Source organism: Harmonia axyridis, chromosome 5, assembly GCF_914767665.1.
Source record: "Harmonia axyridis chromosome 5, icHarAxyr1.1, whole genome shotgun sequence".
Lineage (NCBI taxonomy): Eukaryota > Metazoa > Arthropoda > Insecta > Coleoptera > Coccinellidae > Harmonia > Harmonia axyridis.
In genome coordinates, this window is record NC_059505.1 from 39,395,243 (window position 1) to 39,413,616 (window position 18,374).

At 37.3% G+C, this 18,374-nt stretch overlaps 3 protein-coding genes across 6 annotated transcripts in view; 1 reads left to right on the top strand and 2 right to left on the bottom strand.

Moving 5' to 3' along the window:
• Window positions 1–172: 172 nt before the first annotated feature.
• The window catches only part of LOC123680776 (inhibitor of nuclear factor kappa-B kinase subunit beta-like), a 23,609-nt gene continuing 5,407 nt past the window's right edge, over window positions 173–18,374 (bottom strand). The window contains exons 1-9 of one of the 3 annotated variants that reach the window (XM_045618853.1): window positions 5,768–5,919; window positions 4,576–4,695; window positions 3,698–4,292; window positions 3,181–3,607; window positions 1,739–2,244; window positions 1,517–1,669; window positions 1,267–1,403; window positions 698–785; window positions 173–640 (exon numbers count right to left, since the gene is read on the bottom strand). In XM_045618853.1, the coding sequence (XP_045474809.1) occupies window positions 547–640; window positions 698–785; window positions 1,267–1,403; window positions 1,517–1,669; window positions 1,739–2,244; window positions 3,181–3,607; window positions 3,698–4,292; window positions 4,576–4,695; window positions 5,768–5,771 (2,124 nt within the window). In that variant the 5' untranslated portion in view covers window positions 5,772–5,919 and the 3' untranslated portion in view covers window positions 173–546. Of the gene's footprint in view, window positions 641–697; window positions 786–1,266; window positions 1,404–1,516; window positions 1,670–1,738; window positions 2,245–3,180; window positions 3,608–3,697; window positions 4,293–4,575; window positions 4,696–4,834; window positions 4,899–5,767; window positions 5,920–18,374 lie in introns of those variants that run through there. The other 2 variants (XM_045618852.1, XM_045618851.1) reach the window with 2 other exon arrangements.
• On the top strand, window positions 6,006–7,831 carry LOC123680778 (proteasome activator complex subunit 3). 2 transcript variants are annotated; one of them, XM_045618857.1, is made up of 4 exons: window positions 6,006–6,295; window positions 6,524–6,874; window positions 6,930–7,083; window positions 7,527–7,831. In XM_045618857.1, the coding sequence occupies exons 1-4, from the start codon at window positions 6,278–6,280 to the stop codon at window positions 7,733–7,735; spliced, it is 732 nt and encodes a 243-aa protein (XP_045474813.1). In that variant the 5' UTR covers window positions 6,006–6,277; the 3' UTR covers window positions 7,736–7,831. The 2 variants fall into 2 exon arrangements, with proteins under 2 accessions (XP_045474813.1, XP_045474812.1); XM_045618856.1 differs by lacking the exon at window positions 6,006–6,295 and adding an exon at window positions 6,322–6,473.
• The window catches only part of LOC123680775, a 10,077-nt gene continuing 1,760 nt past the window's right edge, over window positions 10,058–18,374 (bottom strand). The window contains exons 3-6 of the mRNA XM_045618850.1: window positions 17,230–17,985; window positions 15,247–15,691; window positions 12,030–12,333; window positions 10,058–10,683 (exon numbers count right to left, since the gene is read on the bottom strand). Coding sequence (XP_045474806.1) covers window positions 10,255–10,683; window positions 12,030–12,333; window positions 15,247–15,691; window positions 17,230–17,985 — 1,934 coding nt within the window. The 3' untranslated portion in view covers window positions 10,058–10,254. The remainder of the gene's footprint in view (window positions 10,684–12,029; window positions 12,334–15,246; window positions 15,692–17,229; window positions 17,986–18,374) is intronic.

Sequence of the window (18,374 nt, forward strand, 5' to 3'; positions counted from 1 at the left end):
TTATTTAAGACCAATCAACAAAAAAAATAAAAAAATAAAAGCACATACAAACTTAAAATTTAAACACAGTAATATCATATTTTTTTTCACATAAATTTTGGAGTTTTAATAAATATAAAGAGGATAAAAAACAAGTAATTATTTGATTTGAACACTAAAACATTTGTAGAAATTTTTACATATTATATAAAAGCAGTATTTGGTTCAAGTATAGTCGATAAAAAAAAACCACTCTTGGGACACACTGAACTTGAACAAGTAAATCTAATACAAAATAAATAAAATTCAGCTTTCGCTGAAGGAGATCATAACATTTAATTGACATGAATGAGTAGGTAAAAAATATTTGGATAGTGTATAATTAATTACTTGAACTTAAAATTAATTGTCACATTATATCCAAGAGTAGTTTTCAACATGAAAAATAAAGATATAGCTATAAAAATATCACCTTTTATGGCATCTATCCGATAAAAAAATCTAAGAAATCTAAGAAACGACATATAATTTATAAACTTAACATCTATACGATTGCTGACTAAAGTATCACAGTAGCGAAGAAATCTCTTGAATACAAGAATCAATTTCTTCGCGATAGTTATTGCAGCTGACAACGCTTTCATCTATTAATTTCGAGAACCTAAAATATCATTTATTAAAATATTAAGAAAAGAAGAAAAAATAAGAGTAAACTTACTTAGAAAAAATATGTTCTGAATTTTTCTTGTAGAATTCCGTCAAAGATTCATCGTCCATGTACCATTTGTTATTGCAATCAGCGCCACCTGCGTAAATATTCGTAATGTTATACCGTAACAAGACATATTCCAAATTAATAGAGAATACTAAAAGTAGATTAGATCTATTCTATTTATACTATTCTATCATGAGGCACAATACAGTTTTGATTGACCCTACATTTATGTATTATCAGATCATTGAGTTGCAAATATAGGCGAGTCGGTTTGACAGACATTATGTCAGCTGTCGACCATAGAACAGAAAGAGAATACAATTGGTCCAGAAAGGTTCTACATGATAAAAAAAGGTGGAAATCGTAATTTTTGTGATAGAATTCAATATAAGTAAGAGATTACGAATGTAATTATGACACTCGATTGGAAATAAGTTTGTGGAGAATACATGATTTCCATATTTTTTAAAAAAAGTTGGGACAGAAAAGCGACAGCCGAATTTGTGGAAAAACATCTGCTGGATCCATAGTATAGTCTGAAAGATTATAGGATTTGTAAATTCAATACTCACGTTCGACATTTCTATATCCTGTTGCAGCCTCGGCCACAACTGAATCACATATCTCGTGCAAAACAGCAACATGATCATCAAACGCTTGTATCCATGTTGATATGGTTTTTAAATAGTCACTCGCTTTGCCCAGATAACTGAAAAAACGATTTTAATATACAATAAATACCGAAAGATGATGAAATAAAGTTGAACACAAGTTTTGTTGTTGCTTCTTCATTTTGTTCAAATATTTTTATTTTGCAGTTACCTTGTATAGTCCAGCAGGTTCTTATCGTTGATCAAACGATCTCTGAATTTTGTAACCTTGCAAATTATTCTTAACATTTCACCGAAACCCATTTTCTGGTTTTTTTCAAAACTACTGACCATCGTTTTGACTGATAAATCTGCTTTGTTAAGACTGAAAAATGAAATTGTTATAGTTAATCACTCATTTCAAACATTTTTACTCTCTGAAATAAACACTTACTATTCTTTCAGTTCCGGCAATTTGACTACTTCCTGAAAGTTGATAGTTTCCATTGCCTTCAATTTAGTGGACCACTTGTGTATGTTTACAGCCAAGAAGTACTCGTCACACAAACAATTCTGAATCGAAGTCATCAGTTTGGAGAATTTCTGACAAAGTTTCAGATCCACGCAGGACAAGTTCTCCTCCTTAACTCGTTTGTTGAATTTCTTCAATTTTTCATTTAAGCCCAAAACTTGCACCCTAGAAGTTTCCCATTTCTTCTCCAACTTGTGGACTATCATGGCGAACTGCTTCAGGTAAAGATCCATGGCTCGAGCGAAAGCAGTCGCCAATAGTATGTCCTGTTGGATGAGGAACACGGAGTGGGCATAGATCTCTTTGATACAGTAAAAGTAAAATTGTTGACCTGCTTTGTTCAACATGAATTTTACCATTCTCGGTGGGTCGTATTTTGAGCCATTGAAGAGGGCATTCCTTTTAAACATGAACATTTCGTATTTCTCCTGAAAAATCAACCCAAATGCAATTCAATAAATTCCAAATAGGTCGAAAATAATAACAGGCCAATTGAAAAGTCCCCGGTCTACCATAGTGAAACACGTTTTTTTGGAAAAATTCGATTTCATTATTCAACATAGTTGCCTTCGAGGGCGATACAGCGATTATAGCGATCTTCCAACTTTTCGATGCCATTTTTGTAGTACGATATGTCTTTCGCTTCAAAATAGGCCTCAGTTTCAGCTATTATTTCTTCATTGGCGCTAATTTTCTTTCCAGTGAGCATTCTTTTGAGATCTAAGAAAAAGTCGCTGGGGGCCAGATCTGGCGAATACGGTGGATGCAGAAGCAATTCGAATCCCAATTCATACAATTTTGCCATTGTTTTCATTGATTTGTGACACAGCGCATTGTCTTGATGAAACAGCAGCTTTTTTTTTTCAAATGGGGCCGTTTTTTAACGATTTCATCCTTTAAACGATCCAATAACTCTATATAATAATTGCTGTTGATGGTCTGGTCCTTTTGTAGGGCAACTGTATTTTTTCCCTCCAAAAAGCAATATTTCATCAGCACACGAAAACTTTTTTTTTTCAACTTTTTTCAAATAACAAAAGTAGCAACACTCACAACGCAATATCTCACAAACCAATGGTAGGACTGCTGTCAAATTTTGACATGTATCGTTTGAAGTTTTGTACCAACTAAAAATCATATAGATTTAATACTAGCCCCGCCATCTGGTGTGTGCATCAGACCAGGGACTTTTCAATTGGCCTAATATGCACTCCGGTAAAATTAGGGGAACGGTAAAAATTTCAACAAAGTTTGTAGTTCATTTTATCTTGAATAGTCGGAAACCTATAGCTTTCAATGTGGTTCTTCAACTTATGAACAGATTGTCAATAAACGTCATTTCAAATAGTACATATGATACTTACATCGATCAAACAGTTTGCCACGAGAGTTTCCTCATCACAATCGCTGAATTGAAAGCTGCCAAGTAACAATTGCTCTTCCTCCGGAACTTGAGTATCTCTCGCCAGCCACTGCCGCACTGTAGACAACCTGGTGCATTCATCGAACTCGTAGGAATAAAATTCGTACGTATACACTACAAATACCATCAATATTTTTTTTTTCAGAATGCAGTCGAGTTCTTCGAATAAGTTGTTCCCGTTCGAAAATGGCGAGGCTCTCAGTGATGGATTGAACTGTAAAGCTCTCCTCAACCAATTTTCCATTTGACCCTTTAAGTAGGAGCAAATCCTGATTTCGTTAAAGAGTTGGGACGAGTACTCGATGTTGTCCATGCGGTTGATAAACATACAGATCTGATCGGGACTTTTCGACTTCATCCATTGATATCTGACAGGAGAATTTCATTACACAGTTTGTATTGAATTCGAGCTATCAACAATAAGATTTTCAAAAAATATTAAAAACAGTTAAATTTACCTATCTCGTTCAGACATCCTCGGTAGGAAAGGAAGAGTACCACAGATTATTTCAAAGGCAAGTACTCCAAGGGACCAATAATCAACAGAACAGTCGTAACTGCTATTAGCATATATCTCCGGAGCCAAATAATACCATGTTCCCACGAAACTGACAGTGCTATCATTCAACTCTTTGGCATACCCCAAATCGATGAGTTTATAAATCACTCGATCAGGCTTGTTTGGGCAATTCTGGATGACGATGTTCTCCGGTTTTATGTCCCTATGAGTGATTTTCTTAGAGTGCAAGTAATGCAACGCGCTAGAAATATTCAAGAGGACATCTCTGACTGTATCTTCTTCCAGGCCACACATATTAAGTGAATGTTTGAGGAGATGGCGCAAGTTACCCTTCTGACAATATTCCATAGACAAAAGAGGCAACTTCGATGGATTCATCTTGTTGAGTTCCTTCTCCAAAAATGGGTCTAATGGTTTATACTTTACAATGTTGGGATGAATCAATTCTTTCATAATTTGCACTTCGTTGCACCATCTTTTTCTATGCTTATCAGTTAGATTTGAAAGGCATCGTATTTTACACATTTTTACAGCTAAAAATCAAGACATTCTGAATTGTGTTTGAATCTTAAAGATTAATGACCATCCTTTCTGAATGAATTAAATCATAAAGTGATTTTATTGTGAACATTTCATTGATTCTGTATTGGACGTAGGTTTATCAATATTTATTTATCTGTATCAAATAATTTATTGATGATAATTATCACAAATTAAAAAATTTCATAATGATTTGGTGGTTAGACCTCTACTAAAAAAAAACTTAATTTTTTCATTTCACAAATTCATAATTAAATATAAAGTTTTAACTATTACCTATTGATTCGTTTGAAGTATTAGAACGCCATAAATATACAGTTCCAAATCCTCCAGATCCCAATATTGATATTCGATTCCAATCCCCTATCACTAAGGGTTCTACTTCCATGGGAGAACCTAGAACAAAATTTAACAAAATGATTTTTCTGTTAGAAATATCATTTTTTCCTTAGCTAGACAATAAAATTATATTCATAATTCTCAAGAAAATAAAATTTCGTTTCAATTTTGAAAAAATACATTGAATTGAGTATACTTTTTTTCGTCCCCTTCTCACTAAATAGATTTTTCAAGTGTTGCATTGTTGAATTATTGTATATTAGTATATTATTCAACGAGCGGTAATGTAGGTCATAACTCACGCAGATGATCTTTGCAGCACGAGCCGCAGGCGAGTGCTGTAATTCATCAAGTGAGTTATGACCATTACCGCAAGTTGAATACTATACTTTATCTACGACTATATCAATAAATACTAAGGAAAAAATACAGACTTAGAATAAAGACAGAAGGAACGGGAAATAAACATAATGTGCTCGATCCCGTACAAGAGAGATGGAAACTTAATGCTACCAATCACAATCGAACTAGCTTCGGCTAGCTCGAATCCAGTACAGAGTACAGACATAGAAATTTATTGAAAAACCTTAATAATTGCCTGTAAAAATGCATTAAAATATACCAAAAAATATTCCCTGTAAACGATGACTTAATAATCTTACTGCTACACCAATCTTGAAAATTTTTTCAAACTCCTTCATATTGTTTCGAGCAATTAATTCTGTATGGTAACATTAGCTGTTTGTCTTTTGGAAATGTATACCTTTATAATTTAATTCACTATCTGAATTAATCGTTTTCAGCAAAACATTCACAATAATTAGATATCAACTTAATTTGAAAACGTCAAAAGTGACATTCCCTCGGACATTCCTCCCCTCAATAACAATAATGGAATGTTCCCTTTCGGCCAATCGAATAGAAGCAGAGAAGTATAGAAGCACAGATCCATATTTTCCGATTTATAATAGTGAGTTATAGTAGTGAGTTATTATAAATCACGCTGTTTGTTAATAGATACTATTAATTGCTCAAAAGCAGTTGAATAATGAGTTTATAATTCAATAGGAGTAGATAAAATAAATAATCATGGTTGATGAATTATGTAAGCATAAATGTAAAAATTTACCCATTTAGGGCGAAAAATAATGGAAGCTGAGTTTTAAACACAGAACAGATCATCTAAATAAAATATTTCTGTTAATAGTTGTATGATCTTTATCTGTGAAATAAACATTCAAATCAGGCTTCTCTGTGTTGATATGTAAACAAATTGAACACATGACAGTGCCAAAAAATTTAACCTACGAATTTTTCCCCCGCTTGTCTGAACTGTCTTGAAAGAGTTCTTATTTTTTTCTCAATTTTTTTAAAAGTTGTTTTGTCTTCAGAATAATTCAAAAATACCAAGGAAAACTCAAATAACACCGTTTATTTCGTCAATATTGGGTAGTTTTTCACTTGGTGAAAAGTGAAAATTCAAATATCATGCTCTATGCAAGTGATATCTGACAACTACGCGTTTTACTTCGTCCCATGGTAGAGCACAATTTAATAGGTTAAGTTTAACCAACATATTTCTAATTTTTGATTATTCCCAAAAAATTCTCCATTTCATCAGATATCATTTTTGAAAAAGATGGCAAATGCAAATAAGGTGAGTGAGTTTTCCTTCACAAATATGTGTGGCTTGACTAGAGTGTTCCTCTCATGTTTTGAAACGTGACATATTCGGCGATGTAGGTTTTCATGTTATCTATAAAAGAATGTCTTCTTCCATGAAGAGTTTTATTGCAGCTCTTAAAAATTTCGCGGAAACTTCATCATGCAGACAGGTTATTGGACACAAGTAAAGGAGCACAATTATGAATGTATATTCTTGCAGGTACAGGAATACAAAGATGGTGTGATAAAGCAGGCAGAAGAATTGGTTATGCATGGCTTTCCCGAAACGATAGTAAAATTAAACACACTTCTGGAAACCCCAAGTTTTAAAAACAGAAAATTCGCTGATGTTCATCAAAATTTGAACATTGAGGTACCAGATCCCATTGTTCTAAACAGCCATACCGACTTGCCTCCTGCGAAAAAAATGAAATACGATAATAGCTTTTCTCAAGATGGTACCAAAGTTTGCATTTTGCCATCTGGTTCAGTTCCGACAAATAAACATCTTTTGGAATTGGTTGAAAGTGTTAAACCCCATATTAGAAAACTTGTTGAAGATTCCAATTTGGTATGTTCCCACATCAATAAATTGCTTTTCTTTATTTATTTGTATATTGTTCTAGATGAAAATGTGGATATCCTTCATGATTCCTAAGATTGAAGATGGTAATAATTTTGGAGTTTCTATCCAGGAGGATACATTGGCTGAAGTACAATCAGTTGAATCTGAAGCAGCAGCTTTCTTTGACCAAATTTCAAGATATTTTATTTCTCGAGGTAAACTTAACCAAACCCATTCAATTTTCTTATAAGATTTTATTATTGTGAAATACCTCATGCCTTAAATTGCAATGTGAGTTTAGATTCAACTGTGGAAGTTGATTTTATTGGTTTCTAATTATAGTTTATTGTTGTTTACCCTTAATGTGGGTTTAACATAGCCAAAAGATATCCAGAAAAATGAAGAAGATATTATCTATTTTGCAACCCAAAATATCAAACAGCTGAGCAGATTCAAATTGAATTAAGTCAATTCAAATGAAGAGCTATTATATATTTTTTAAGAATTTTATTAACTTTTTTGGTCTGTTAATAAATTGTAGAACCTTTTGTACCTCTTAGAGAGTTGCCTAAATAGACGTTATATTTTTTCGTGCTTTATTGAAAAATCCATTTTTCAGATATAATTTGGTATTTATACTTATGCGAACATTTTACAGGAAAACTGATCTCCAAAGTAGCCAAGTACCCTCATATCGAAGACTATCGGAAAGCTGTAGAAGAATTGGATCAAAAAGAATACCTTAGCCTCTGGTTGACCATGTCTGAAATACGGAACAGATACTGCTCACTTCACGACATCGTCCTGAAGAACTTGGATAAGATCAAGAAACCCCGTTCGAATAACGCATCTGAATCGTTGTATTGATCGATAGAGAAAATAGAATCCATTTCTTTGTATTGGTTATTGCAACTCATTATTTTTTAAAATATTTTCTAAATAAAATAAAATAAATTATGATTTTATTCTTGTTTCAATAACAACTGAAAGTTACACAGATTAAGTAGGTTGGTCTAAGTTAGAATAATCGGGATTTTCACTTGACGTTTCGGCCACAGCTGGGTTGAGCATATTCAACACTCAAGCTAAATCAGCTAGAAGTGGAAGGGATGAACCACCTATCCCCACTCTACCTAATGGAAGTAGCACAAATACTTTATCAAGTACGAACAATCCTTAAGCATTATTAGGCCAATTGAAAAGTCCCCGGTCTGATGCACAGATGGCGGTGCTAGTATTAAATCCAATTGATTTTTAGTTAGTACCAGCCTTCAAACAATACATGTCAAAATTTGACTGAAGTCCGGCCATTAGTTTGTGAGATATTGTGTTGTGAGTGTAGCTACTTTTGTTATTTGAAAAAACATGGAGAAAGAGTATTTCGTGAGCTGATGAAATATTGCTTTTTGAAGGGAAAAAATACAGTTGAAGCAAAATCTTGGCTTGATGAAGATTTTCCGGGGTCTGCACAAGGAAAATCAACCATTATTGATTAGTATCCTAAGTTTAAACGTGGTGAAATGAGCTCCGAAGCCCAAAAGAGACTGTCCCGACGAAAAAATAAAAAGTTTACAGAATAATTTTGAATGACCGTAAAGTGAAGTTGATCAAGATAGCAGACATTGTGAAGATATCTTGTAGGGAATCTATCGATTCCTTCGAAAATATTTTAAGTCCGAAAACAGAAGAACTCTGTGTAAAAACTTGGAATGATCAAAGCCACACCCCTAAGGGATCCGTTGAAAGGCTTTGCTAACGTTCGAATGGAAAACAGCCTGAATTCCCATAAAACTCGGCAGTTCAAGGCGAATAAGGCAATTGAGTTCAGACCAGTCTACAACTACAACATATGTGCAACACTTGCACCGACAACGAGAAAATTAAAGATTTTCACATCTGTTCTCAATACCGACGAAAAGTACCTGCAACGACCCAAGTGACCAGCGACCCTAAGAATCGATTAGACAAATTATCATCTTCTTCAAACTCTTTTAGTGGGTTGGAAATAAATTGAATAATTGTTTTTATCCCGTTCTTTTATTTCCCTACATTGTCCTTGGCCGTGAACTACTTTAGTCACAGTATAAGGACCACAACCCACAATCTGAACGTGTACATCATAAGCCCCGGTGCACACATCCGACATTTGCAGTTGCGACACCATTGCGGTGTCGTACGCTAGTGTGCATGCTCCCATTTCATTCTTTGTACCACAGCCCGCATGATGGCAGTTACGACGTCGCAACGGCACGGCGGGTAGTGTGCATGCTCCCATTTGATTCTTTGTACAACAGGTCGCAAGTACGACACAGCAACGGTGTCGTAACTGCAAAAGTCGGATGTGTGCACCGGGCCTAATATCATATCTTTCACGAATATTTGTGCATGAGAAAGCTGTGTGCAAAATGGATGCCGCGCGAGCTGAGAATCATTAACACGTTGTTGCTATTGATCGATTGTGTTTGAAGCTGTTTAAGTGCAATAAACCTGAATTTTTGTGTCGATATGTAACAATGGATGAAATATGGCTCCATCATTTCACACCGGAGTCCAATCGACAGTCAACTGAGTGGACTACACACGATGAACCGAATCCAAAGCGAGGAAAAACACAACAGTCAGCTGGCAAGGTTATGGCATCAGTATTCTGGGATGCGCAAGGTATAATATTCATTGATTACCTCCAAAAGGGCCAGACCATCAACAGCAATTATTATATAGCATTATTGGATAGTTTAAAGGATGTAACAGTTAAAAAACTGCCCCATTTGAAAAAAAAAGGTGCTGTTCCATCAAGACAAAGCGCCGTGTCACAACTCAATGAAAACAATGTCAAAATTGCATGAATTGGGTCTCGAATTGCTTCTGCATCCACCGTATTCGCCAGATCTGGCCCCCAGCGACTTTTTCCTGTTCTCAGACCTCAAAAGAATGCCCGCAGGAAAGAAATTTACCGCCAATGAAGAAGTAATCGCCGAAACTGAGGCCTATTTTGAAGCGAAAGACAAATCGTACCACAAAAATGTTATCGAAAAGTTGTAAGATCGCAATAATCGCTGTATCGCCCTCGAAGGCAACTATGTTGAATAATAATATCGAATTTTGACAAAAAATGTGTTTTACCATGGTAGACCGGGGACTTTTCAATTGACCTGTTACATCAAGTAGGTTTATGAAATGAGCAAACGGTTTATATCCGAATTTTATTAAAAACAACACTTATAACTAACAGAGAACTCTAATTCCTCTTGGCGTAAAACACACATAACAGAAACCACACACATCCGCATATGAGAAAAGTAAAGCAAACGCTCATCTTCACTTCTCTCTACCTACAGTATAACCTGTCGTAATAAAAGACCAAAAATTTCATCAATTTATTGAGCTCATTCAGCTTTCACGGTTTCGTCGAAACCAACACTCTTTGGCCTCCTCAATACCCGTCTGTTTTTCTGCGCGCCACTTTTGAACGATGGCTTCAGCTTGAGGTTTGTCGTTTTCTCCGAAAAGTCAAAACAGTTCTGTTCGGGGTTTCTCATCGGAGTAGGGGGCGCTATGGTCTGGATGTCCTGGCTGCTGTCCCTCTCCAAGTGCACCCTCTCTTTTTCGATCGTTTTCAGAACTTTGATTGTGTATTCGCAAGGGTAGGTGATGGCTTCTAGCACCTTGGTGTTGTACCAGGCCTGCTTCAAGAACATGATGGTCTGGCTCTTCGGCCCTATCTTCTTGCTCTTCTTCGCCATCTCCATGAACTGGTTTATGAAGAATTCGAGGACGTTGGTTTGGGTCATGACGCTTATATTTGAGTAGGACACCTGGAAGAAGGAATGGTACTGAATCAATTGACACCACTCCTGGTTCAAAATTAGAAAATGCCAAACGATAGGCAAGATGACAGTAACTGAAAATCACTAAACTTTTCTAATAATTCGATGAAACTTGTGCCAAAGAACACGAAACAAGCGTTTGTTGCGAGATAAATCATTATTTTCATAAAATAAAATTACAAAATTCAAATGTCCGCCATGATATGTTGAACACCAATCAGAGCGAATGACGTCACGTAGTACTAGTTAGGATATGCTAGAACAGGCTACAAGCTGCGATGACACTTTTGCCTACTGAAAGGGTGTTTTTTTTTAGAGCTGTAGAACTTTAAATTGCAATAAAACAATGATGGATTATTCGATTGACATGAATTTTATTTATCAGCAAGATAATCTTGTGGCATTACATTTTAAATATGATTTCTGGCATATGACCGCCACGGCTGGCTTGGATGTGGTCCAATCTGGACATCTAATTTTCGATGACTTTTTCCAACATTTGTGGCCGTATATCGGCAATAACACGACGAATGTTGTCTTGCAAATGGTCAAGATTTGTTGCTTATCCGCATAGACCAATGACTTTACATAGCCCCACAGAAAGTAGTCTAGCGGTGTTAAATCACAAGATCTTGGAGGCCAATTCACAGGTCCAAAACGTGAAATCAGGCGGTCACCAAACGTGTCTTTCAATAAATCGATTGTGGCACGAGCTGTGTGACCAGTTGCGCCGTCTTGTTGGAACCACAGCTCCTGGACATCATGGTTGTTCAATTCAGGAATGAAAAAGTTAGTAATCGTGGCTCTATACCGATCACCATTGACTGTAACGTTCTGGCCATCATCGTTTTTGAAGAAGTACCAATGATTCCACCAGCCCATAAACACCAAACAGTCAGTTTCTCTGGATGTAACGGTGTTTCGACATACACTTGAGGATTAGCTTCACTCCAAATGCAGCAGTTTTGTTTGTTGACGTAGCCATTCAACCAGAAGTGCGCTTCATCGCTAAACAAAATAAAATGGACGTAGTGCGCGATACGTATTCCGCACAGAACCATTATTTTCGAAATGAAATTGCACTATTTGCAAGCGTTGTTCAGGCGTGAGTCTATCACTGATGAATTGCCAAACCTAACTGAGAATAAATCACTTGACATCTGTTAAATCGGTCGCCATCTTTAACAGTAATGCCAACTTAAAGTTATATACCTCGAAAAAAAAACACCTGTTATATGCAGAAAGACGTTATTCCTGGTAATAATATTCGTTTCTGAACATTATAAGATAGTTTTCAAAAATTTGTCATCTTGCCTATTGAGCCAATTGCTTACCTTCAGATCGTCAACAACTTCTGCGTTCTTCTCCTTCTCTTTCTCCTCCATCTGCCTGTGCTGATCCAACACCGCCATCCTGTTTTTCTTCTCCCTCTTCTTTTTCAGTTTTTCATCTTTGATTTTTTTCTTTTTGGTGGTGGCCGGTCTCGATAATCCTATCGGATACAGTGACGTCCTCTTGTTCTGCGTCTCGATGCCGGAGCGTCGTTGTCTACGCGGGTTGGCAGCCCTCTTGTCGGCTTGCAGGATCCTCTGGAGCTTATCCAGATCTGGCGATGGGTAGAAGTCTGAATGCACGTATCTGAAGAAAAGAAGTGATTGATAATTCACCATTTTTTGAATTCGTGAGTAAAAATTGGCCAAGCAGAAAGGGAAATATTGAGGTCCCGGTAATTAAACTCTTGTGCATGAACAAGGCACGCCCTATATACGAAAGGAAGTAAATTCCTATTCAGAAACTTTCGACACAACCTGAATAACTATACAAAATTTCATCGATATGTCGTGGTGAAACGTGAAATATTTAGGTTATTTTTTATGGGATTAACAACATCCTAAATTGGATAACTTTACCAAATGGGAAATTCTTCCCAATTTGGGTTTTTACGGCAAATGTAAATTTAATCTTATGAGTTTAATTTTAGATTTCCTTGGGTAGTTGCAGAAATTATTTGAGTTCATTCTTCAAAAATGGTTATATCGCTTCGTTACGGCTGCACAAAGTGACAACAGCGCCTTGTAAGATATAGATATAGCTTGACAAGTACATCCAATCGAAGGCAAAATATGAGATATGAGATGACAGATATGAAGTATTTTCTCTTTTGTCTCTATTCTGTTGTCGTTGGCTCCTACATTAACCTTATCAAATTATAGCTATCATATGTATCAAATTCCTCAAAAAACTGTGATTATTTCCTCAAACTTCGGCGCGAGTTTATCATATCTGTCACCAAAACAACCGCACTTTTACTCTGCTTGAGTTCGGTAACCACTCAGAGCAATAAACATAGATAGAAGGGGAGTATATATTATTTTCAGTAAGCAAATTTTGTCCCCAACATGAACTATCAAATTTGACATGAAGCGCGTGGAAATGAAAACATGTCAGTGATACGATATTCCATTCAATTCGCTAGTTTCTCCACAAAGGACGCACTTCTTATGTCCCATCGTGAATCAATGTTTCATATTAACTGAAAATATATCGAAATAAATACCTAAATATATCAGAAATTCGGAAAACAAACTTCAAGCGCGCCAAACGACGTGCAACAACAGATGACATTAGGAGAGCAAAAGTTGCCAAACCTTGGATTTCAGCAGGTAGATACAGAAAATAATAAATATTCTGCTCATTATAAATTCGACAATTAGACAAAATATCGGATTCCAAATATTCAATTCAGCATATTTAATCAGAAATTACTCAAATAAAAATATGTAATTCAATATAATATACATTCACAACAATATAGTGAAATTGTAGATTTGAAAATATATCACAATCCGACAACGTAATCTAACCATGTTGGGGACATGTAAAAATAACGTATACTCCCTTTATCGGCTCTATCTATGTTTATTACCCCATGTGTAGCCACTTCCACTAGTCCTATTATTTTCAATTTAATTTTCAGATTATTGTTTATGAACATTTTCCATGACTCTGACACCCAAAGATTTTATAATTTTAATTATCAAACAAATACGCTCTATTAGTGATGACGTCACACACCGCCATTTCAGTTCTCCTGTCAGTGTTCGGAATCCAAACAAACAAATTGTCATTCAAATTAGTACGTTGGCTTATTTTGATAAATAAGATTATTTAAGGAACGATTTTACTATTAATTGATAGACAGAAGGAACGAGATTAATGCCAGTAAGTTCGAACTTGAAGTTCAACTAATAAACATGGCTTTTTACAAAATCTGGGGAATGATACAGGATTCAAATTTACTGGTATTAACCTCGTTCCTTCTGTCTATCAATTAATACTGAAATCGTTCCTCAAATACTCTTATTTATGAAAATAAGCCAATTCCTTCAACGACACCGTACTAATTCGAATGACAATTTATTTGTTTGGATTCCGAACAGGAGAACCAAAAATGGCGGTGTGTGACGTCACACTAATAAAGCGTGTACCCATCAGAGAAATTAAGAACTTTTAGTTGTTTACAAATTACAATAGATTAACCATTAATAACCTCCAAACTTCTGTCAAGGCAAGATTTTATTGACCAATGACAAGACGTGGCAAGCGGTCCACAAATACTAAGCAGGTTACCGCTAGTAACCGCCCTGAAATTCTCGGCGATACCATAGTATAGCCCAGCCATACTTAACCTTTTTGCACCTCGGGCCGCATAATTGCTACTGTTCATTCTTGCGGGCCGCAGTAATTTACCTAGTTGTAAAACTAGCTTTAGTCCGCGCGGTTTTCATTTATCGCGCATAATCAAAACTTTTTTTTAAATCGGTTACAAAGTAGCCTTAGTCCTACTAGTTCCTGTCTGTGAACCAAATTTTATCAAAATCGATTCAGTGATTTATGCGTCAAAGCGTAACAGACAGGCAGATTACGTTTTTCGCATTTGTAATATTAGTAGGGAAGTGCGAAAATAAAAATATACAGGGTGTTAGGGAAACGCCCCCAACAACGAAAACAGGGGATACTATTGACGATTTTAAGAAAATTGGAATAATTTTTGTATTTTGGTAGGTACCATGATTTCTGAACTCTTTTATTAGCATAATTCACTCAATAATGCTAATAAGAGGTTTTAAAAATCATAGTACTGACCAAAAAAAAAAAATTACACAATAATATGACAATTTAACTGTATAATCAGCTAAAAAAACGCACCCAAGAATCCATAGAAACGAAAACTCCAAGAGCAAAAAAGTGAGATAAGGCAATCTCGCTAAAAAGATTAAGTATAGTATGTACATAAAGAATCCATTGTTTATATTATGGATATAGTGTTCTGTGTGTACGCAATAAGGGAGAAAACAAAGTAAATGAGTAAATATTGATACCGTTATTTTTGCGTAATTTCGAAACTTTATTTGTGATACTATTGTGAAAATTGTAAGACTGGACTAGGCCGTTGCTCGGGCCGCATAAAAAGGGGCAAAGGGCCGCTTGCGGCCCGCGGCCCGCACGTTGAGTATGGCTGGTATAGCCTTATACTATGGCGATACCTACCTCAGGTTCTTCAGCGCGCTGATGATGTGCGCCACAGGGAACTGCAGCACCTCGTGGAAGGTCTTCTGCGCGAACTGCAGGTACTTGCTGGGTATGTCCTCGAAGCCGTTCTTCTTCCTGATGAAGTAATCGCGGATCTTGCTCCTGGACAGGCCGTCGTTCAGATCTTCGATCACGTTCAGCAGCTTGCGTCCCAGACGGTGCTCAGGCCAGTTCCGGGAGTCCGTCTCGCACTCCCAGAACATGTGGGTGCGTATGTGCTCTATGAGGAGGCCGTGGACGGTGGTCACCTTCTCCACGTAGCTCTTGTACAGGGCCAGGAGGAAGACGTAGCAGCGCACCTGGGGGTGCGTCATGCGCACCTCCAGGTAGCGAGTGGCCTTGGGGAAGTGGATCTCCCACTCGATGTCGCTGTTCTCGTTCTCGCCTTTCTTCATCACGAAACCTGCAAGTTTCAAAGAGGTTATGAAGGTGTCTGGTTTATCAAGCAATTGATCGTGTTTGGTTTGTCGCCAATTCCAGAAATATAAAAGGCAATGGTACTTGATTTTCACAGGATTTTGGAAACTTTTTTATCCAAAACTAAAACCAACTAATGCTAACGTTTCGCGGATATATTTCCACTTCTTCAGGGCAAAGTTGAAACTTTTTTTTTCCACATAAGTTTCAACTTTGCCCTGAAGAATTGGAAATATATCCGCGAAACGTTGGCATTAGTTGGTTTTAGTTTTGGATAACCCACTTTCCTAAAATCCTGTGAAAATCAAGTACAATATGACCTCACAAGGAAATGAATCTTCAGACCCTAAAAGGCAATCCTTGTATCCATAAGTTTGATACCTAATCATCTCTTGAATATTAGGAGTGCAGTAGATGGCTGTAGCCGTAAGTGGTAGTCGAAATAAATAGATCGTAGATGTCATACAATAAGCTTGGGTATTTGTAAACACAACGCCATCGTAATATTAGTCGATTTGTGTATGCATCATAAAGTAATTCTCGATTAAACATGTCAGCTTACGAGCCAAATTCTCGTCATTTGCGGGAGATTTTAATTTTCTGTTTCAATATGAGTAAATCTGCAGCTGAGGCTCATCGAATACTCTCAAGTACCAATAGTGACGCCGCTATTAGTGAAAGAACGTACCGAGAATGGTTTCAACGCTTCAAGAACGGTGAATTTGACGTCGAAGACCAGCATGGCGGCGAAAGAGAAAAGGTTTTCGAAGGTGCAGAATTGGAGGCATTATTTGATCAAGACTCGTGTCAAACGCAACAAGAATCGGCAAGATCATTGGGAGTGACGCAACAAGCCATTTCAAAACGCCTGAAAGTTATAGGAATGATTCAGAAACTAGGAAATTGGGTACCGTACGAGTTGAAGCCGAGATATGTTGAACGGCGTTTGTTTGCTTGTGAACAGCTGCTTGCAAGGCAAAAACGGAAGAGATTTCTGCATCGCATTATGACTGGAGACGTGAAATGGGTTCATTACGACAATCCCAAGAGCAGAAAATCATGTGGATTAATGGGAAATTCACGGTTCCAAGGTCTTGCTAAGTATTTGGTGGGACCAGCTCGGCGTTCTGTATTATGAGTTATTAAAACCGACTGAAACAATCGCAGGTGATTGTTATCGAACGCAATTAATACGTTTGAGCCGAGCATTGAAAGAAAAACGGCCGCAATACAACGGAACACATGATTAAGTGATTTTACAGCATGACAATGCTGGACCCCATGTTGCGAAAGTGGTCAAGACATACTTGGAAACGTTGAAATGGGAAGTCCTACCCCAACCCACATGATGAATTATGTCGAAATCAACTGATCTTTTGTCAATCTTATTTAAATCAGGCTGAATCCTTGGTCGATCTCCACAAAACTTATTCAAGAGGTGATGGACACACCAGTACTCATAGACATCTTAGCATCACCTAGTCTACCAACTAACTAAAAAAGATCATTCCAAAACCCACTCACCTTTAGGTATGGCCACGCATTTGAGCGTCGCCAGCTCCTTGACCATATCCTTGGTAGGCCACTTGTACACCACACTGTACTTCTGATCTATAATGGTCCTTCTATCCGTCCTGTACAGATACTCAGTGGCCTGAACGGGCCAATCGATGGCCACCGCTGGGATCACCCTGCACGGCACGTTCTCGCCTCCAGGCAACTTCTTATCGCACAAGATATAACCGGGGACAGCCTGCGCAGACTCCAGCACCACGTCCCCCCCTGCCAAGATTTTCCCCGATAAATCTGGAAAGATGCGGTTCTGGAAGTACTGCATGAACCCCTTGGAGCTCAGGTATGTCACGTCTTCGTACAGTTGCGAGTTCCTCCGCTGCTGCTGCTCCTCTTCCTCCTCCTCATCGTAGTCATCGTCGTCATCGCTATCTAGCTCCTCCTCGTCCTCGTCTTCATCCTCGTCGTCGCTGCTACTGTCGTCTTCACCGGCCGTTATCCATCTCTTACGCTTGACGAAGCAAGCTTCGGGCAGGGTGTCGCGCCTGCGTTCGGACTCGGAGTTGCGGACAATGTGTAGATTTCTGGGTGTCTTGAAGGCCGTTATGGTGGAGTATTCGTCGCTCTGTTCCTCTAACACCGGGCCAGCGGAGGAGGAAGATTCAGAGGTGCTTGTACTCGTAGAGTCGACGCTGAGTCTCCTCTCTTCGAATTGTGCTGGGTCCATTTTGGACGCTTTGTTCTCTATGACTCTGAGTTTAAGAAAACCTGCAATATTGTTAGATTTATTTAGTAAGGGCTAATAAAAAGGCTTAATTAATCTTTCACATCAAACTCTTAGAGTAAACCGGTCATTTCTGATGGCCTCGTGTAAATGTATAGCGAGTGACATCAGACGAATTTTACACATTACTCCTTGTCTTGACTATTATACGGATGACCGGAACCAATTTGTAGATAATAAAAGACAATGACTCTCAAATAGAGTAGTGTCAATAAGGAATGAACGATTTACATGAGGTATGCGAGTACACATTCACACGAAAGTCAATATTGAGCAAATTACCCAAGATAGGTCATTAAATGCACTCGTGTAAATTGTCATGAATAGATTACACGAGGAACAATTAGGATGACCTATTGATGAGGCCTACCAG